The sequence below is a fragment of the Mesoplodon densirostris genome, chromosome 17, assembly GCF_025265405.1.
Source record: "Mesoplodon densirostris isolate mMesDen1 chromosome 17, mMesDen1 primary haplotype, whole genome shotgun sequence".
In the NCBI taxonomy this organism is placed as follows: domain Eukaryota; kingdom Metazoa; phylum Chordata; class Mammalia; order Artiodactyla; family Ziphiidae; genus Mesoplodon; species Mesoplodon densirostris.
This window is the reverse complement of record NC_082677.1, coordinates 7,702,724-7,724,735: the sequence shown is the minus strand read 5'-3', so window position 1 is coordinate 7,724,735 and position 22,012 is coordinate 7,702,724. Positions and strand designations below refer to the sequence as shown.

The 22,012-nt window shown below is 48.6% G+C and overlaps 1 protein-coding gene across 1 annotated transcript in view; it reads right to left on the bottom strand.

Annotated features, from left to right (window-relative positions):
* B3GLCT (beta 3-glucosyltransferase) overlaps nucleotides 1–21,552 on the bottom strand; it is a 117,444-nt gene extending 95,892 nt beyond the window's left edge. The window contains exons 1-3 of the mRNA XM_060079753.1: nucleotides 21,535–21,552; nucleotides 19,225–19,549; nucleotides 3,033–3,082 (exon numbers count right to left, since the gene is read on the bottom strand). Of these exons, the coding sequence (XP_059935736.1) occupies nucleotides 3,033–3,082; nucleotides 19,225–19,549; nucleotides 21,535–21,552 (393 nt within the window). The remainder of the gene's footprint in view (nucleotides 1–3,032; nucleotides 3,083–19,224; nucleotides 19,550–21,534) is intronic.
* Between the last annotated feature and the right edge of the window lie 460 nt (nucleotides 21,553–22,012).

Sequence of the window (22,012 nt, the reverse complement as noted above, 5' to 3'; positions counted from 1 at the left end):
TAATTTCCCCTTTGAGAAAGAAAATTAGACTAGATGAACGAATTGACAGAACATTTAAAATTCTGTCTCCAGCTTCCCTCGTGAAAAGGCTTAGTTCTTCCTAAGAAGAAACACATGGTTTGTTTTATTATCTCTGCTGCCGCATGTTTCTGACACTGACTATCAATACCCATCCAAATGTGCTCACTGTCCAAGTTTTCTAAGTCAATGGAATTGCTACTCAGACAGGAAAGACATTTGCTGCCAGGGCATCTACACCCCAGACAGCTCCTACCCTAGCCAGGAAAAGACAAATCCAAGTCACCCTTCCGTGCAGGTTTTATTTTTAAGGCACAAGAGATTTCAACACTTGCAATCCATATATGCAATGCTTAGTTTATAAATCCTTCATTAAAGGAAGATAAAACAACCTCAAAGAATTTGTTATGAAATCTTTTAAGAAGAAAGAGACGTAAACTGGCATCTTCTACATGGTTGCAAACAATCACCAACCCCTAGATCTCGAATAAAATGAATGAGTCAGATGTGGTCATCATTACACTCAGGTGTAAGCTGGGCCCGTGCTCTAATTATGCCTCTAGCATGCACTAGTTCAGGGCTCGGTTTCAGTGAAATAGGAATCACAATTACAAGACCTACTTGCCAGGGTTGTTGTGAGGGTTTCGTTAGATGACGTCATGTCTGCCCAAAGCAAATGCTCAGTAATTATTAACTCCTACTCTTTTTATCATCCTCATCATCCGCTTCATATGAAGTCAACAACCGCCATAAAAGAAATTTAACTGATAAAAGCAGTAAGGTCTGTTGTTCCTCTGTTACTTTGATCTGTGTGGGTACCTCTTGAAAGGTTGCATAAGACATTTCTTGCTGTGATAGCAGGTCAACATTTAAACAGGGACTGGCACTGCTCTATGTGGTGGACACACACACCCACTTCATCTTCAAAACAGCTTTTTGAGGGCAGTCCTGTGACCCCGTCTTACAGACGAGGAGGATGAGCACGGTGAGGTTTGGTGAGTCCCGCGGGGGTTCAGGGTTGTAGAAGAGCCGCGAACCACAGCAGTTTGGCTCCAGAGCCCGGCTCTAAGCCTACGTCCCACAGGGTCCAGGATCACAAGCCAGCACAGAATGTAAGGCCGGGCAAAACTGCCACTGGAAGACAGTTTGGTGGCTTGGCTGAGGTGGCAGCCTGAGCCCGAACCTGGGACGGCAGGCTCCATGGAAAGCTGGGGTGGGTCAGAATCTGACAGAGCCAGGGGCCAGGAGCCCAGGAGGGGAGCCTGGGCCAGAGCTCAAGCCCCGGGCAGGATGCCAGGGGACTGGCAGCCTCGGGATTCTGGTATGAAGCCACCAGATGCCAGCCAGTGAATGTGATCGGTCTGGGGAAGGACCCCAGCCCTGAGCAGGGCTGGCCTAGTTCTAGGGAACCAGAGCCCTTGAGCAAAGCGAGCAGTGCGGTGAGCAGGACGGAAGGCGGCCTTCTGGGCCGCAATGTCAGACCCCGATCAGTTCTGCTAAGAGTGATAAACTAATGATAATCCCGGATTCATGCGGTTATTGGAAAGAGCCTTAACTCCTATCTCAGGTTCATCTACAGATGACCTTGCACAAATTGATTCTCCTCCATCTCCCAGCCTTGGGTATGGGCTACAGTAGACATTTTATCACTGCCGCTCCTCATGGGATTAATGGCTTTTCGGCTCGGCGGCCTAAGCACAGATGGGGTAAACGGCATTTTTCAAGAGCTTTGATACTTTTGCATGAAAGATGACACTAAGATATAGGACTCACCTTATTTCTATCTCTATTTATATATGTATTTAAGGCCAAATATATATATATTTCCTCTTTTGAAAAGATTAGTAAAAACCTCCATTTGAAAGAATGGGCTAAAATTTCTAAATTTATTACACAATATTTTAATTCCCTATTAATAACCCTTAAATTCATTATAAATGAGCCTCATTATTGCCAAACACACACGTGACAATGCATGTGACAATGTAATACAAAATTGCAGTGTGAAAAATTCAAGGAGTCTGAAAATTTGGATTCCGACTTCACCTTTTAACAATCCTGTTACCTCGATCAAATCACTTCACTTCTCCAAGGGTAAATTTTCTCTGCTCTCCATGGGGATGCCTGCTTTGCTTAGCAATAACATGATGACTGAGAAAATCAAATTAAATGAAATGCCTGAAAATGCTTTATTAATCACAAAGAATCCTAAAACCGTAAGGAATTATTACTCGCATTTAGGGATCCCATGGTATAGTTAGAACAATCATACTCTGTTGGTAAAAGAAACATTCTATTTAAAAATGCTTTTATACTAAATTGCAAGGTAAAAAAAAATAGAGTCAACGTGAGCCTTAATTAATGTGACAAAAACAACTCATATTTTTAAAATATTCTCTTTCTCGTATGCTAAACTGATCTAACGCAACCCCAAATGGTAAAATTTAGACACAGTTCTTGAATGCGACCAATGATGGAAAAGGAGCAGCTCTGAGATTTGGAAAAGTGCTATCCCCTCTCCATGGGCCCCCACATCTTAGTTTCGGGTTCTGACTGTGCAAGGAGCCTGGCAGTCACATTTGGGGTCTCTTGACCAGTCCCCAGGATGCCCTCTCAGACGGTGTCACCTTCAAGGTGAGGGATACTCAGGCTCTTGTGACCCTGACACAGCAGAATCCTTTCACAGGCTGGGAAAATTAAGGCCAAGGTTAAGTCGCAGTAAGACTGGAGAAAACTACGGTACCCAAGCAAGACTTCTAAAATGTCTAGCTTCATAACCAAGCACCTTTTTTCTTAAAATGAAATTTAAAACCAAGTGGATCTGCCTTAACTATAAAGGATTTTTTTTTTTTTTTGAAAGCAAGCCTATCTGTAAGTTGCTGCTGTGGGTTCAAAAATCTATGTTAACCAACATTTCATTAATTCATTGAAAGATGAAATCACTACAGCTCCTATTAAAGAAAATACAGACAAATCTCAGATAGGAGGAATAGATTTGACTTTACAATTAGTACCTTAGACTGTTTGACCTCCTTCTTCACATCTTTAGAAACCAAAGCAAAAGCTGGAAAAAAAGAGAAACATTTTTACATTAAAATCAGCAATAAGGATTCATTCTCATATTCAACAGTTTTACTTCAAATGGGGAAAAAAAATCAGTTTAACATGATCAATTTTCCTCATTTTTAAAAGCACCTGCAATTGCTACAAACTAGGACCGCAGGCTGCCTTTCTCCAGACTTAAGATTATCCATCTGTGTGAAGGCACCATGCTCAGGTTACCAGCTAAGGAAATACTACATCAAAGGAGTTAGGATCTGAGTATACCATTCGTGTCTGTAGCTATAAACCACAAGACAGATGCATATGGAATACAACTTCTTAGAAACCTGGATTCTGGTGCCCGCTGAAGCAAAGGGGAATTGCTGAGAATCAAGCAGGAAGAAGTACAAATTCCTACGCTCACATCCCTGCCGGAGCCTGGCGGGCCGCAGAGCTAAATCTGGGGCAAGCTTTCCATCTCAGCGGTTTCGGGTCAGCAGCGTGCTGCAGATACTGCTCCAGGCACGCAGGGGGAGTGTTACCAGAACCCTGCTGAAGCCATGGGGCCGGGGAGCGAGAGGAATTAGAATCCTTCCTCATTTAGAACGATTTATGTTTTGAGTCGGAGCATGTAAATAGACAAAGATATCCCTAGAGACACATGCAGGCTCCACATTAAAAAAAAATAATAATAGTAACCTGACAGTAACATGTGGAAAACAGAAAGCAAAATGATAAACCAAACAGTCAGGAAGGTTAACCAGACAAAGAATAATGCCTTAATTTTACAGTGCACTTCTCCTAAAAAGCTAAGAGCAAAGCATTCGTAGAGTTTGCTTTCTCCAATTAGCATCCCCAGGAAAAAAACAAGCAATGCCATGGAGCAAGAAGGTACTGAAGGGCTGGCCAGACAATTCCAAGGAGCAGTAATGCAGTGCAAGGACCATGGGGGTTGGGGGGTGGTCCCTGAGCAGCAGGAGGTCCTACTCAGAAGCAGGAGACAATGCCACCCATCCCGATACCTCTGACCCCTCCCACCCTCTCCCCAGACATCCACTACCTCAAATTCTCTCTCAACTAACATTTGCTCAAAGGAAATAATCTAAGACAGATTCACGCTAAGAAGCAAACGACTAACGTGGTTTAATCATTCCCACCTCCAGGATGACATTTCAGAAGGCAGGGTGAAATCCAAATGAACACAGGGAGATCAGCTCGGTGCTTTGTGACCACCTAGAGGGGTGGGATAGGGAGGGTGGGAGGGAGGGAGACGCAAGAGGGAAGAGATATGGGAGCATGTGTATAACTGATTCACTTTGTTATAAAGCAGAAACTAGCACACCACTGTAAAGCAATCATACTCCAATAAAGATGTAAAAAAAACAAAAAAAAATAGGTGGGTAAAATAGGAGGGTTGGCAAGTACAGCCAGGACACCCGTGTTCACCGTGCATACTAATAAAGGCCAGAATCTCCTAATTAAAAAAAAAAACAAAAAAACAAATGAACCCCTGTGGGAACTGAGACGCCAGCAGGTGCTGTACGTGGCTCCCGAGCGGAAAGCCCACCCGCGCCCCCGCCCTTCCCTCTGCTTTATTCTCCTCCAGAGCACTTACCACCACTGACGTAATATATACTTATTTGTTTACTGCTTGTCTTATAGATTAGTTTAATGTAAGCCCCATGAAGGCAGGAATATGGGGTTTTCTTCCTTAGGAATATGGTTTTATGTACTGTTTGCCCCCAAATCTAGAACACAGCCAGCACACAGAAGAAGGCCAATAAATATTTATCCACATGAGTGACTGAACGAATGAATGCAAGTCTTCCCAACCCGTCACTTGAGGGCTGTCTCCTCCTTACAGCGAACATGGCCAACCCAGCAGAACAAAGGAGCTTAGTGCCCCCATTTATGTTCACTAGGGTATGATCTGCTTTCTCACTTTTTACGCACACACGCACGCACACACGCACACACACACACGCCAAGGCAAATGCAGAGCCCAAATCATTCATTAAGTTCTAAGAAGAGAGGAGAGATTTAACCTCAAACACCATTTAAATTCTGCTTCTGGGTATTTAATATTTTGGTTTTGTTTATCTCTAAACTAGCATGCACATTTAAAACCCTCAAGAAGGTCTCAAAAATAGAATTATTATTATTATTTATTTATTTATTTATTTTTGCGGTACGTGGGCCTCTCACCGTTGTGGCCTCTCCCGCTGCGGAGCACAGGCTCCGGACGCGCAGGCTCAGCGGCCATGGCTCACGGGCCCAGCCGCTCCACGGCATGTGGGATCTTCCCGGACCGGGGCACGAACCCGTGTCCCCTGCATCGGCAGGCGGACTCTCAACCACTGCGCCACCAGGGAAGCCCCAAAAATATAATTATTAATAAACATGGTACAGGGAGGTTGCAACACATCAACACCACTCAGCATCACAGAATTCCAGAAGACAGAACACTGTAGCAACTTGCGGGATATAAAAACTGAGGTCAATCTAATGTAGGACCTGAGACTCAAAAATCCATCTTCCCCAAATCCATCGATGCCTTATTCCAAACATGGACAGTCAAAGCTCTCTCGGTTAGAATTTCCTCTTTTATCAAGAAAAATAACCTTCCCAATTTAACAAGTTCAGTGACCCCTCAGCTAATAACCAGGGTTAGTCTTACCTCACTTTTTTGCCAAGCCAGGTAGCTGTGTGAAAAAGAAGAGTATGTCAACACAAAAGCCCCTGCCCTGCAGAACACAGACTCTGTACTGAAGAAAAACTGTCTTTACTTGGTGTTGGTTCTAAATACTGCTAACACATAACCTTTCACAAATAAGCAACTAATATTAGTTGACAGTGTTACTGTTTAAAGTAGGAATTACAGAGAGGAAAGATGTTCCCCGGAAATCAGATGAATTCCACAAATCCTCCCAGTCTCTATGCAATAAAGACACCATACTTTTATTCAGACAAGGCTGCAATGAGGGAAGGGTAAACTAGATCTTAGTTCTCTCCCAAAATACACCGGCCTAATGGTAAAATATGTTTCTAAAAAAAAGGAAACAAAACATATTTCTCCCTATCACTCTGCTGTGAAATTAAGAACTCCTTTTTCCAACGAAAGAAATAAATTATACAATATTTAAAGCAATAACATAAGAAAGGCCATTACTTTCAGGCATAAGAGCAAATCATAATATGACAAGATAATCCCCATTAGATGAATATGAAAAAAAAATACTAGCTGGTTTTATCTTTGCATTTCCATAATCTAAATAAAACAAAAGAAATCATCAAGGAACCAAATGCATTTTGAAGGCACAGAATATGCTACACCATTAACAAATCCAAATTTAAAATAATGATTCACTTACAGAATTCCTACCAACAAAATGCCAGCTTTTGCAGTTCGTGGAAATGAAGGAGAAATGGTGCTGATAGAGGAGGAAAGTGAGAAAAATTAGCAAGTGAGTTAAGAAAAGACCTGTCACCTTCCACAACGCTAACAAGAGCACAGAGTAGGTATCTCACAGAGCTTTGTGGTGGGGGGGGGGGCCCTGAGGCTCAGTGTTTGCTGTCTGGCTTCATAATTTCCAGGTTCAGTGGGGGAAAAAAATATTCTTGAAAGCTTGGCCTTAATGCGTAGTTGGAGAAATATTCCAAGGTAAATCATGCTCTTCTATGCCAAACTGCTGTTTAAAAGTAATTTTCCCTTTTTCTATTTTCAACATGAATTCCTGTGAATTGCTACAGGGAACTATATTTAAAGTGCAAATCAGGGCAGGCAACAGAAATAAGACCTTTCTCAGGATAACTTTAAATGATTCAAGCCAGTTAATGTGCCTTAGCACACCTATCCCGAGAGATAAATCAAATTGTACAGCTAACCTGGGCCTAAGATTTATAGGCCAGCCTAGCCCTCGAGTGTGAGAAAACAGGAGAGGAATTAATTGCAATGATTTAAGCAACACTAACGTACTGTCTTCTGTTCCTGGGAGGGAGGGAGGGAGGGACGGAGCGAGCAGGACCAGCCCAGGCAGGAGGGCGACTGCGCCTCCTAACTCCTAACTGTTTTGTTCCCGTGCCGGACTTATCCTCCCAGGTTCTCCCGGTAACATTTATCAGAGAAGCCATATTAAACACCAAAAACCGAAAGCAGTAAGACGTTAAATGACCCCCTCAGAGGAAAGCTGCCGGGATGAAGTGAGACGAGGCAGAAAGTGTCCAGCGAGGGCTCAGCATAGACTAAAGGCTCGGGAGGTGCTGGCGGTAGCCCTGCTGGAAGAGGAAACAAACGATAGACCGCCGTGAGGCCAGGTGGTCGTGGGTCCTCCACACAAGCCGGGAGGGAGGGATCTGAGCTGGGCCGGACAGGTCGGAGCTCACCACACCCCTGGGAGCCCACGGCTGGAGCCCCCCCTGGCTCAGGGCTCCCCCTGGTCCGTTCTTCGCTGTGACCCACTTCACTGAACAGGTTTCAGCGGCACAGTCTCCCTAGGGCTTCCAGGTTTAATCGCGCAGCTCCTCTGAAGGGGCCTGAAGCTCCAGGATGCAAGGTCTGCAGCCAATTTACTTTGTTCCAGCTACCTGCTTTGAAGATCATCCCTGGCAGCAGAGGGAACAGAAACAAACGCGCTTGGTCCAGGAACTGGGCAGGACCTGCTTTCCCCATCCTCCTCTGACAAGTCCACTGTCTCCAGGGTTGTGGGCATGTCGGGGGGAGGAGGGGGCACCCAACCACAGGATGGAGGGCCCATCACTACGCAGGGCTGAGCACAGAGGGCAGAACCAGCCGCTGGCGGCTGAGGATCCAGTGGTGGAGCCCATGTAACGGGCCCAGAACAGGGCCTGGCACACGCTGAGGCTCTGGGTGTGAGCAGCTACTGTCACTATCATTATTAATCTATGCTACTGTTTGTTCAACGGAAAATCAGAGAGTGGCTGCATGTGTTACGGGCCACGCGTCATGCCAGCAGCCGGGTGAAGATGAATAAGCAGCTCCCCAAGGAGCTGATGGTCTCACGTGACAGACGAGCCCCTCCACCAACGACCAAGTGCAGATGGGCACCCTCCGATGGCAGCTGTTCTAATGGCACCGCCAAGGGAGCCCCTGAAGAGGGAGGGCAAAGCACCAAGCAGGGCAGCAAGCTCAACACGGGGCTTGAGCAAGTAAACTCCAGACAGCAGAGACTTCCAGTACAGAGAAGGAGGCCTGGAAACAGGCTTCTGCACACAAAGCACATTAAACAGCCCAGTGTGCCCAGACCATGGACAGCCCAGGGGAGGGGAGTGACCCGGGCGTGGACAGCCGGGGGGGGGGAGGGTGTGACTGGGGCCAGAGGTGAGGCTGGGGATGACAGGGCCACATGGGAAAGGGGTTAGTGCCAGGGAGTCTGGTTTTGTTCTGAGCGCCATTAAAAGCTTTGGGAGGCTTTTAAGGAGGGGAGTGCCATGTGGAAACGTGTGCCCTAGACAAGTTTCCAGAGGCAGCGTGTGGGGTGGGCCGTGGAGGGACAAAGAAAGACACACACGCATGCCAGCCGGGAGGGTAACGGAGCCGGGCAATGAGAGGTCAGGGACTGAATTAAGACGAGGCAGCGCCTGGGCAGAGCGGCGTGGGGAGCGAGAGTGGAGCTGGAGATACTGAAGAGGCAGGATCTCCAGGCCTTGAGACGGACCCTACAGGTGGATGAGGGCAGGGAGGAGTGGGCAGAGAGACGCGTGTAGGTGATTCCGGGTTCAGATCCGAGGGGCGGGTAGACGGGGGTGCCCGTCGCACGCTGGAGTATAACGAGCGGTGAGCGGATTGTGGGAAAACTCAATCTGGTTCCCAGTCTCCCGAGGTGCTGCCTGGCATTCAAGTGGACACACCCCACGGCAGCCTGGTCCCAAGGGGACCGCTCGGCACACAGGCGTGAGGGGAGCCTCCATGCTCAGTGTGTCCACGCGCAAGGGAACTGAGGGCACAAGGCTGGATGGGGAAGACAGGGGCAGGGGAGCCCCGATATCTCAGGGACAGAACTGCAAAGGAGACAGAAAGGCATGGCCAGGCAGAGAGGAGGAGGCAGACGTGTAAGGCGTTTTCAAGGTGTCCTCTGAAGGAGCCCTCTCGTGAGAGCGCCACAGAACGAGGGAAGACGCCGCATCTCGGGGGCCCCGCGGGACCACGGGGACGGGCGCAGCACCCTGCGCACACATGGAGTCTAACTCCCACACCACGCACCACCCAACCCGCCGCTGAGCAGCTCAGCCACGAGGCCTCTGGGAGCTTCTGCCTCCCTCCCTGTACAGGGGGAATTTAAACCAGGGAGGTCTAAGGCAATGCTTGCACACGTCCAGGGCCGTGCCCGGCCTACGGGAAGAGCTGCAGCTGAGCCCTCTGCTCAGGTGCCAGGTACCAACAGCAAACTCTCAGGGAAAGAGATCTGCCGCTCTGGGGACAACGCCAGCACGATTCTGCCACCACAGCAGGTGGAGAGGTGGATGGCGTTTCGCGTCGGGAACCCCTTTGCGGTGTTCCATGGGTTCACGTGCAAAGGATGCAGCCAGTTGGGAGAAGTAACGAGAGGCGTGGCAGGGAGCACACAGGCCTGACACTGCTCCTCGGCCCAGCCCACGGCTGCCCGCACTTGCGCCCGCTCCCTCTGAAACACGTCTCCCGTTTCCTCATTGAAGTCAGTGGGAAAGTGGAGCTTGGAATACAGATTTTTCCTCACTTGGAAACGACGTTTGCCAGGACCAATATATCCTATGTGCCAGGGGGTAAGCATATGCGCAGGAAGGACAGTAAATGGGAGGGAAAAAAAAGAAAAAGGAAATAACCATATATTTTAGGAAGGAAAAGATCTTTGGCTTCTTTGATTCATATCTCATTTAAACAGATGATATGAAAACCCATATGCCACTCAGGATCTGAAAAGAAGAAAATTCTAACTCAAGCAGAGTTTGGGGAGAGATTCATAAGCACGTTCCATAGGCGGAGTTGTGGGTGAGGGCAGAAGAATCTTGATCACACAGCCCATTCCAGAACACACAGAAGGGCTCGAGAGAGCAAACATACAAACACAAGGAAATGGGCACTCCGTACAGCTCCTTTACTCCACTAGAGTATGCTCCGCAGTTAGCTGTCAGGCTCATTTATGCCTGACTTTTGGTATCTTAATTTTATAACATAAAAAGCCGGTCCCGGGCTTCCCTGGTGGCGCAGTGGTTGAGAGTCCGCCTGCCAATGCAGGGGACACGGGTTCGTGCCCCGGTCCGGGAGGATCCCACATGCCGCGGAGCGGCTGGGCCCATGAGCCATGGCCGCTGAGCCTGCACGTCCGGAGCCTGTGCTCCGCAACAGGAGAGGCCACAGGGGTGAGAGGCCCGCGTACCGCCAAAAACAAACAAACAAACGAAAGTCAGTCCCAAAAAGCACCCCCGTTGGTGCCACTGAATCCGTGGCATCCACAGCCTGAGATGGTCCAGCGCCTCTGGGAACTCACCTGTCTATTGTCCAAAAATCTCTGCTCCAACAACGTACTGCTCCTGTTTTTGAGACTCATGCTCCATGCACTACAGTCCCTTCGGTAGCATCTATAAATCCGCCAAACGAGTCCGGAACCAGAGGAAGACTTCTTAGGTCGCGTTCTGGGGTTTCTAGTTCCCTTTCTAAAGAGACAGAACACCTGACTGCCGAGTATCAGGCCTCAGTTCCACACTTTGCTTTCTCCGTAACAGCTCCTTACTTCATCTTAAAGACAAAGCAACCAGCAATCACCTTTACTTTCTACAGACTTGCAGGAAAATCACCCAGTAACAGTTTACACCTGGGCCAGGGGGGACTGAGAAGGGTTCTGCACCTGCCAGCACACACAACTCACCTGGCCCCTTATTAAAGATGCAGATCCATGGGGCCTCATTTTGGCTCTCTTGAATCAGAAAATTCTCAGGCTGGGACCCAGAAATCTGCATTTTAACAAAGAGAACCTTAACAAAGGGGACTCTTTAAGACCCTGAGGTGTTCTCGTATGTGCGGAAGTCTGACACACACTGGGATGGACAGGGAGACTGGCACTCAAGGGAACGGAACAAGGCTTTTCTCCCAGCAGGCTTTGGCCATTTACCTTCCTTTACTTCCTTCATTCCACAAATGAAAAACAAGCTTCTGCATATCCACCCTCGAGGATCTGGAGAAGATAAACTCGGCGTGATGTGCAAAGGGCCTTGAGCTTCTTATGGGAAGCAATGATGTAAACCGAAACATATCACCTTTTCAGATCATGAAATATTCCTTTATGAGTGGAAGCAAGTCACATCCCTCAGACAGACCAGCATTGCTATACTTGAGATGCATTCAAATCTTATTTGATGGTACTTTAACTCATGTGTTTTGTCTAAACCTACAGCTTTACATCATATCAGCTTTACAGATAGACTGTTTGCTTCCCCAACTTCTTCCAAATCTTCAGGGCACATACATTTTGAGTAAACGTTTAAATAAATTTATGTTGTCAATCAAGGCTCTCTTCTTTAAAAACGAAAAGTAACAAACAAAAAACTCAAATTTCCCCCAAATCTCTCTTGAGCTAACCTCTCCTCTGAGCTCCACACCCGCAGAACGAACTGCCCACCAGACGTGGTACCTAAGCATCTCACGTGCACCCCCAAACTCAACTTGACCAAATGGAACTCATCATCCTCACCTCCTCTTAAAATTAAATTTTAGAAAACCATCTGGGTACTTAATGCCACAGAACTGTACACTTAAAAATGGTTCAAATGATTCATCTTATGTTGTATATATTTAACTACAATAAAAAATTTCTTCTTTTGATTAAATCTGGTCCCTCTCCATCAGTGCCTGGATCAGCAAACAGAGGCACTCTCCACCTACAGCTCAGAGCAAGAAACTATGATATCCTTGACCCTCCTCTCAGCCCACTGGACCAGTCAACCACCACGCCTCAGACTCTAAGTCAGCTCTCACGTGGCCTCCTCACTGGTCCCTCACGTCCACACCGGCCCCTCCCATCCCTGCTCCAACGAGTGTGAGCTTCTTAAAATGGAAGTCAAATCATTGTCACTCTCCTAAGACAACCCTGCAGTACCCCCTACTACTCTAAGGACAAAGTCCAGAACTCCTCCCCTAGCCTTCACAGCCCCGCATAAGCGGCCCGACTGACCGTCCAGCCCCTGCCCTCTCCAGTCCTGTCCTTCCTCCATCAGCTTCCTTCCTCCAGCACAGCTCTGCCCCTGCGGGCGTGCTCCCCTCCTTCCTCCCTCCCTCCAGGCACCTGATCTCTGCCTCCCCTTTGGGGCTGAGCTCTGATGCCCTTCCTTGAGAAACTCCAGAGTTCCCTGGTGGCCTAGTGGTTACGAGTCCGGGCTTTCAATGTCGGGCACTCTGGGTTCCATCCCTGGTCCAGGATCTCAGTTCCCACAAGCTGCACGATGTGGCAAAAAAAAAAAAAGAAAACAGGAAACTCCAAGGTTTCTCAGCCCGGCACTATTGACGATTTGTCCAGATAATCGACTCTTTTGGGGTGGGAGCTGTCCCGTGCACTGCAGGCCACTCAGCAGCACTCCTGCCAAACCAGCCCCTGGGACAGCCATCTACAAGAGCTCCCTGGGGGGCAAGAGGGCCCCCTGTTGGGAACCACTGCTCCAGACTCCAGGTAAAAAGCCACAACCATCCCTGCAACACTTAGCACAGAGCCCTGGACGCCATCACCGCAGCACCGGGCAGGCTGCAATTCTGCTCCTGGTGCAGTTCGTGTTCTATGTCCCCTTCAAGACTGCAAGCTCCACAAGGGTAGGGAGAGACTAGATCGGTCTCCTTCCTGCCCTATCAACCCCAGGGCCTGAGACATAATAGACAGGACTCGACACTTTTGGAATAGATGAAGAAACTGTGAGTACAGCTCTTCCTTTTAATACTAGTTAAGTTACGAACACGTTCTGGTAGCTCAAATCAGCACCTACACTGAATCTGTTTTCTTTGGGAGGAGCTTAGTGATCAGACGGTTGAAATGTGACATTAAGAGAGACTCTCAATCAATAAACCCCTGACACCCACCATCATTTTTCCTTTATATTTGGAAGGATGGAATTAGCACTCCTGTATATTGTTCTTCAGCAAGAATCTGCTCAACGCCAAGATGGGCTACCTGTAATGCTACAAGGAAGCAAAACGTGTAACATTGGCGAATCAGGCTTGCTTTATCATGTTTCTAATGAAAGGCAAAAAACCTGGCCCTTAATGGTCCCAATGAGATCAGTAATTACCACTTGCTCAAGTACTGGGCGCACGGTGTTTTCCTCAGAAGAAGTTAACAAGAGGGTCTGGACATCTCCTCCCCTCCCCCACCCCCATGTGAAACAGCTACTCTTCCTCCCTCCCCTTCCACCCACCCCCACCCCCAGCCTGACTATTGGCCACAGGCCAACTCCCTTGGGTCAAGTCCATGAGCAAGCGGGCCATGCCAGCTTGGGGGGTCCTGGACTACCCGGACAACAGAGAATCCATCCAGACGGTTAAAACCTGGCCAGTAATATCTGAGTACTGCTGAGGAAATAAACAGAGGGCTTAAAAATCCAAAAAAAAAAAAACCAAACACAAACCAACCTGGAGCCAGGTGCGACTCCTGGGGTCCTAAAATGTCTGGCTTACTGCAATGAAAAGAATCGGAGCAAGACCTGGCTCAGAATGAGAAATCATCCCTAATTTTGGCAGGTGCTAAGAAATATAATCCTGACTCAGAGTAGAAACAGGGATACGAAAGATAAACGTGAACAGCTATTATTTTACCACTGGTTCAAATAAGCTTCTTCACAGATGTATCCATTAGAATCAGGTTTGGCTGCATGTAATCACTCCCCCCACCAACAGCAATTGAGGCTTAAACAAGGCAGATTTTTTTCTTTAATGCAATACAAGTGTGGAAATAGGCAACACTGGCCTAGCACAGTGCTCCACAGCCACCTTGCACCCAGGTGGTGCCATCCTTTCTGCTCTACCATCCTTACTACTGGCTTCTGTCTTCAAGGTCACCTCGTGGTCACAAGATGGCCCCTGTAGCTCCAGCCATTAGGTTCACATAATAGGCCATGGGAAGGAGGAGGAAACAATGGCGGAGGACCTGCACCTCAGCTGGGTCAGCCACCTTTAATAAGCTCTACCGAGAGACGCACCCAAAGAACTCTACAGATAGCTCACTGGCTACCGCTGTTTGCAAGGGCCAATGAAAAATGTTGTCCACTAGACACACTGCCGCCACCCCCCCCCACTACCGCTCCGACAACCTTCCCCTTACCCCTGTATTATTAGTTTGCTAGGGCTGCCATAACAGAAACCACAGGGGGCTTAAACAACGGAAATTTATTTCTCACAGTTCTAGAGGCTAGAAGTCCAAGATCAAGGTGCCAGCAGGGCTGGTTTCTGCTGAGACCTCTCTCCTTGGCTTTTAGATGGATGTCTTCTCACTGTGTCCTCATACAGCCTTTTTTCTCTGAGCCTGTCTGGCATCTCTTCCTCTTCTTATAAGGACACCAGTCCTATTGGATTAGGGCCCTACCCTTATGGCCTCTTTTAACCTTAATTACCTCCTTAAAGGCGCCTCTCCAAATACAGTCATATTGGGGATCAAGGCTTCAACATAGGCATTTGAAGGACACAACTCAGTCCGTAACAGTGCTGATTATCTAAGAGGTTTTTCATCCAGGAAAAGAAGGAACTAAGGGTTTCGGAGTAGCAGCAGATAGCAGATTCTGCTACAACAGAATCAGTTAAAACTGTAAGAGGTGGCAAAGTTCTAGTATTTTATCTACTCTATGCCTCCTGTTTTATATGAGAAAACTGAGACTCAAGGCAACAAGAAGCCACACAGTGGCTGACCTAGAGGCATGAATAAATCTTCTGAGTCTAGTACAGCTCTTCCTTCTAATACTAGTTAAGTTACGAACACGTTCTAGTAGCTCAAATCAGCACCTACACTGAATCTGTTTTCTTTGGGAGGAGCTTAGTGATCAGACGGTTGAAATGTGACATTAAGAGAGACTCTCAATCAATAAACCCCTGACACCCACCATCATTTTTCCTTTATATTTGGAAGGATGGAATTAACACTCCTGTATATTGTTCTTCAGCAAGAATCTGCTCAACGCCAAGATGGGCTACCTGTAATGCTACAAGGAAGCAAAACGTGTAACATTGGCGAATCAGGCTTGCTTTATCATGTTTCTAATGAAAAGCAAAAAACCTGGCCCTTAATGGTCCCAATGAGATCAGTAATTACCACTTGCTCAAGTACTGGGCGCACGGTGTTTTCCTCAGAAGAAGTTAACAAGAGGGTCTGGACATCTCCTCTCCTCCCCCACCCCCATGTGAAACAGCTACTCTTCCTCCCTCCCCTTCCACCCCCCACCCAGCCTGACTATTGGTCACAGGCCAACTCCCTTGGGTCAAGTCCATGAGCAAGCAGGCCATGCCAGCTTGGGGGGTCCTGGACTACCTGGACAACAGAGAATCCATCCAGACGGTTAAAACCTGGCCAGTAATATCTGAGTACTGCTGAGGAAATAAACGGAGGGCTTAAAAATCCAAAACACACCCACAAACCAACCTGGAGCCAGGTGCGACTCCTGGGGTCCTAAAATGTCTGGCTTACTGCAATGAAAAGAATCGGAGCAAGACCTGGCTCAGAATGAGAAATCATCCCTAATTTTGGCAGGTGCTAAGAAATATAATCCTGACTCAGAGTAGAAACAGGGATACGAAAGATAAACGTGAACAGCTATTATTTTACCACTGGTTCAAATAAGCTTCTTCACAGATGTATCCATTAGAATCAGGTTTGGCTGCATGTAATCACTCCCCCCACCAACAGCAATTGAGGCTTAAACAAGGCAGATTTTTTTCTTTAATGCAATACAAGTGTGGAAATAGGCAACACTGGCCTAGCACAGTGCTCCACAGCCACCTTGCACCCAGGTGGTGCCATCCTTTCTGCTCTACCATCCTTACTACTGGCTTCTGTCTTCAAGGTCACCTCGTGGTCACAAGATGGCCCCTGTAGCTCCAGCCATTAGGTTCACATAATAGGCCATGGGAAGGAGGAGGAAACAATGGCAGAGGACCTGCACCTCAGCTGGGTCAGCCACCTTTAATAAGCTCTACCGAGAGACGCACCCAAAGAGCTCTACAGATAGCTCACTGGCTACCGCTGTTTGCAAGGGCCAATGAAAAATGTTGTCCACTAGACACACTGCCGCCACCCCCCCCACTACCACTCCGACACCCTTCCCCTTACCCCTGTATTATTAGTTTGCTAGGGCTGCCATAACAGAAACCACAGGGGGCTTAAACAACGGAAATTTATTTCTCACAGTTCTAGAGGCCAGAAATCCAAGATCAAGGTGCCAGCAGGGCTGGTTTCTGCTGAGACCTCTCTCCTTGGCTTTTAGATGGATGTCTTCTCACTGTGTCCTCATACAGCCTTTTTTCTCTGAGCCTGTCTGGCATCTCTTCCTCTTCTTATAAGGACACCAGTCCTATTGGATTAGGGCCCTACCCTTATGGCCTCTTTTAACCTTAATTACCTCCTTAAAGGCGCCTCTCCAAATACAGTCATATTGGGGATCAAGGCTTCAACATAGGCATTTGAAGGACACAACTCAGTCCGTAACAGTGCTGATTATCTAAGAGGTTTTTCATCCAGGAAAAGAAGGAACTAAGGGTTTTGGAGTAGCAGACAGCAGATTCTGCTACAACAGAGTCAGTTAAAACTGTAAGAGATGGCAAAGTTCTAGTATTTTATCTACTCTATGCCTCCTGTTTTATATGAGAAAACTGAGACTCAAGGCAATGAGAAGCCACACAGTGGCTGACCTAGAAGCATGAATAAATCTTCTGAGTCTAGTACTAGCTTTGGACTTCAGAAGTGAAGTTGCAGTGGATTTTGTCCGTATAACCGTATGGGTTTAAAGTAAAAGTTCTATATTGACTTTTCTCTAAAAGCTCAAATGAATATACTACAATTTGTGGGAAAACTAAACTATATACAGTCAGCCCCCACCCTGCCCTTATAAGGGAATATTTAAGGTATCTTTACTCTGTCTGGATTGTTCACATGCCTTGGAACTCCTATCATGCTCTCTATTTCAGCAAGAGTCCAAGAACCCTGATTTCAAGATATACAAAGACTGGGTACCACAGCTTTTTATTTCTTGGTGCCCCTCCACTACATCAAAGCAGAGCTCAATAAAGGAACTTAAGATTTACTTCAGACCTGGAAGAATACAGTTTCCTCTCTGTACCAACCCATGAAAGCTAGTTCACAAAGCCAAATATCTCCCGGGGAACTCTTAATAGGTTTTATGTTTTACTTACTGTGCTTATCTGACATCTTCACAAGGCTAATAGACATCTCTAAAAATATGTGGACATTTTAGTTCATTCTTTACGTCCTTTAACGTATTACCAAGTGTGGAAAGTGCAGATACTCCCTTACACCAAGTGTGGACAGTGCAGATATTCCCTTACGTGCAGTGAAAAATAGATACACATAGCAACACAAGTGTGCACTTCAGCCTGTAGAGTGAATATATTATATACATATATTATATCCCCAGTACATCTTACAAAGTGCAGGGCTATAAATAGAATGCCAGTTTCAGTTACCACCCACCCCATTTGGTGAGTTGCAAAACGTCTAGGCAGCAGGCCAACTGATGCAGCCAGGAGTCCCCTAGCCCCGTCCCACCCCTCCAGCCTCCCCTTCTCCCAGGGCTGCCCGCCGCCCTCCCAAGCAATGCACTCTTTCTTCCACTAAAGCAGATCCCCGCCAAGTTCAGTTGCTCCCCACCATCAGTTATAGCCTTCTCCGCCCAAGGTGCCCAAACATTTTTAATTACATTGTTACTTACTAATTACATTGTTACTTACTAATCACGCATGTGAACAATTACCAATTAATCTCACTCGATTTTCCCACACTTACTGAGTTCCTATAGACATGCCAGGGGTACACAGATTAAGGTCCTTATTCGGAGAATTTAAGTCCAAATCAAAACGGCTGTCCGGTGGGCTACCAAAACCGCAGCGTACAATGACGCTATGTCTTTTCCTAAATTGCACCCGTCTGCCATGTCTAAAAATCTGAAACTACTGCCTTTTAACAGGCTGGAAACACAAAAGTCTGGGATAGAAGACAACAACCCTGAGAACACTGAAAAGGAGTCATTTTTCCTCCAAGCTTGAACACATCTCATCATGAAAGTCAATTGCAATGATTTTTTAAAAAAAACTTTCATCACATTATTTTATGATGGAGGGGAGCACGCTCTTGTGAGGAGCATGGAAGAAAAAAGGGAAGGGGCGTTACAGCAGCAGCAAACAAGCACTGTTTGCAGAAGTGTTCTCTAATTTTCCCCCATGAAGACTTAAGATTCGGGAAGGCTTCCCCACGGCCTCCCCAGAGGCACGACCGATACACGGAGGCCCAGCCGGACACCCGGTCCTCCCTTCCTGGTCAAGGAATCCGTAGAAAGGGCTGGTGCCCAGTGGGCATCCCAGACTAGGGGTCCAGGGCAGGTCCGCGAGACCGCTCAGGAAGCCCCGGGGGCACCGCCGGTCGCCCTCGCGGGCCGGCCGGGCGGGGCGGAGCGGAGCGCGCGGGGCCCCGGGCCCCGGAGCTCGCCCGCCTCCAGCCTCTGCCGCCAGCGCCGGGCGCGCGGGGGGCCGGCGGGAAGTGGCGGGGGCCGGTGGGGCGCGGGCGGAAGGCAAGGGGGCGGGCCCGCGGCCGCCGCTTCCCTCTATCCAAAGTTTCTCGCAGTTGCGTTCACTCCGCGCTTCCTGTGGGGGTGGGCGCCGCGCCCTCGCGGGCCGGCCAGCCGCCGGCTCGCAGCGGAAGGAAGCGGGAAGACGCGAGTCGGGCCGCGGCGGCGGCGGGACCCCGCGAGCCGAAAGGGGCCGGGAAGGAGCGCCCCGGGGTCCCAGGGTCCGGAGGAGCCGAGTCCGGCCGGGGCGCCGCGAGCGGGCGCTGCCGTGGGCGCGGCGGGGCGCGGGCGCCCGCGGGGCAGGGCTGGGCCGCCCGGCGTCTCCCTCGGCGCGGACGCGGGGCGCGGGCGGCTGCTCCCGGGGAGCCCGCCCCTCTCCCGTGCGCGCCCGGGCCGCCCGTTACTTACCCAGGGAGCAGGTGAGCAGCGAGAGCAGTGCCGGCAGCGCCAGGCGGCGGCCGCGGCGGGCAAGCGGCCGCATCCCGGCGGCGGGGCTGCGCGCCCTGTCCGGACGCGGGGACGCGAGACGCGCGGGGAACGGAGCTGCGCCGCTGCCGCCGCCGCCGCCGCCCCTGCCGCCGCGGCTGACCCTCCTCCGCCGGCTCCCCTCTTCCCTCCCCCAGCTCCGCGCCGGCTCCGGACGCGCCCTCTGGCGGCCGGTATCGGGAGCGCCCGCCTGGCTCGCGGCCGGGGCTGGGGTCCGCGGCCGCGGTGCGGGTAGAGGTGGCCGCTCCTCCGCGGGGACAGCGCCCTCCTTCCAGGCATCTGACCTCTGCTCCCTGCGGTCTCCACCCCTCCTTTTCCTCGCTCTCCCTCACCTAGGCCCCATCCTTTGCCTTCGTGCTCTCCCACCTTACTCCATCACCTCCCTTTCCTTGGTCTCCAGTAAATCTCTAGTGCCCCTTCTCATCCCCAGAGTGAAGCGGCGGGGGGGGGGGCGGGGGGCGGCAGAGGAGGGGAAGGAGAATCACTTTTCTTCCCTACTAATGTACCATCTGCTATATTTAAAAAATCAATAATTCAACTCAACATCGTTGGCACCAATGTTCTACTTTGATGAAGGTGCTTTTGATCAGCTCAACTAATTTACTTCATATTCTTTTTTAAATGGAATTTGGCCAATAGCTTAGGCCTGGAATTTGGCTTTTAATAGAAATTTGTGTAAACGTAATTCTGTATAAATGTAATTTTAAGTGTTCACCATAATGGAAGAGGGAGGGACTTTTATTCAAAAGTCTGATAAAAAATAAATTACTTTAGAAGAGTGGAGGGGCCACAGAAACCTCCTTTGGAAAGTCCCTCTTGTCCCCAGGTGACTGTCCCTCCCCAGCCGGGAAGATGGTGGCCTAAAAGGAAGCCATTACAGAGGAGGAACTGCAGCCCCCTCTGAGGGTCCTGCACCCGCTCCGCCTCCCCCAAGCCTTGACTCACTTCTTTCTCCCAGGAAGGAGGCCGGACCAAGCGCTAACGCTCAGCTGAGTTTAGACCGTGACCTCCTGAAGGTCACATCAATGTTCTCCTTCATACTTCGTCATAGTTTTTGGATGCCCACTCTGTGCCCGGGAGTGTACCAGGCACCCCATGAACACCAGCATCTTCCACATGGACATGCAACGTTCACCCACTTGCTAAACATTGCATGAAGGCCAGTGCCAGGCCCTAGGGATACCAGTAAGATGTCAGGAATATAGAGAAGCAGGTGCTGAATGAATGTTTGCTGTCTTGAGACTAATAAACATGAATGCCCACTGGGAGGTTTAACCTTGAATGCACGAGGCCAGTATGGTCATCTGTCCTTACAACAGCTGCTACAAGTTTTTTAAAAGGAAGTCTGGAGACAAAGGGTTTTTTCTCTCTCTGGTTTATGTTGCCCTCTTAAAACTGGGAACTGAATATTTTGTGTGTTTTCCATTTTATGTGAATGCAAATAGTGCCATTTGTTCCGTTCCGCCAAGGTTTGTGGCTCCGTGTCCACACCATTTATCTGGGAGGGAAAAGAAATGTAAGACTGCTTCCTTGCCTTTTTTAGTGAAGGTATGCAAATTTATGGTTGACTGCATTGATCGCTTCTATCCTTTAAAACCCACCTGCCTGGTTTAGAGTTCTAGAAGTTTTCCAATTTCCAAAGCTGTTTAGCTTTCTTCCAAGAAGATATTCCTCACGTATATTAGATATTAAACATTCAACCAAAGTGCTTAGACACAGAAGCCTAGAAATTAAGCAGCTTACTTACTGGGTATGTGTTCACATAACTACTCCATGTTTGGTAACAAGCAACTCTAGGTGCTTAATCAAAATTTTCATCCAAATTCATCATGTGGAGTCAATGTGTGGGAAACAGCCCTAAATACAGCCGAGAGCACCGTCTAAGTCATAAACTTGCCCCTGTTCTTCCTTCCCACAGCAGACACAGATAAATGGCACATCACAAAGCTCCATAACTCACATTTTGAAAAGGATTACCTTTCACTTACTCTAATCGTGTGATAAATGGACTTGCTGGGAGTGCTCCCTCCCAGTCACAGGTTGAGAGTTTCCTGGAACCAAACGGGCTCGTGGGGACACTAACGTTCCTGGTGATGCATGGCCTGCCTCAGCACCTGAAACACCAACTGTAAGGGGACACCTTTCAACAGAGGACAATTAATCTCACGCACTGTAAGACTGTGATATGGAAAAAGGGCAGGTCACAGCTCTGCCTTCCTGGGTTTCACTCACCTGAATTCCAGATGCCATCCCCACACTGGCCCTCAAAAGTATGCCCTTCCCCTGTGCAGGGGTAGAACGGGGTGTCACCTCTTTTGGGGGGAGCCCTATTGCATCATGATTAAAACAGACTGGTAATTTGGGGGGACACGGGTTTGATGCCTGGTCAGGGAACTGAGATCCCACATGCCTCGCAGTGCAGCCAAAAAAAAAAAAAAAAGGTAATTTTTAAAAGAATTTTCTAAATACTAAAGGAGAATATAAAGATATATGCAGAAAACCATAGATAGCCAAATAATCTAATAAGTTCCAAACAGATGGTTTCTGATCTCATAATAACTATAGGCCCAAAAGACTGGACTACATTCATTCATTCAACTGACGCTGAACGCCTTCTAGCTGGCAAGCCCATTGCTAGGCTCTGGGGCAGATACAAAGAAGCGTAAAGCGTGGCCCTGGGCACAAGAACTCACAGTCCAGTGAGGGAGAT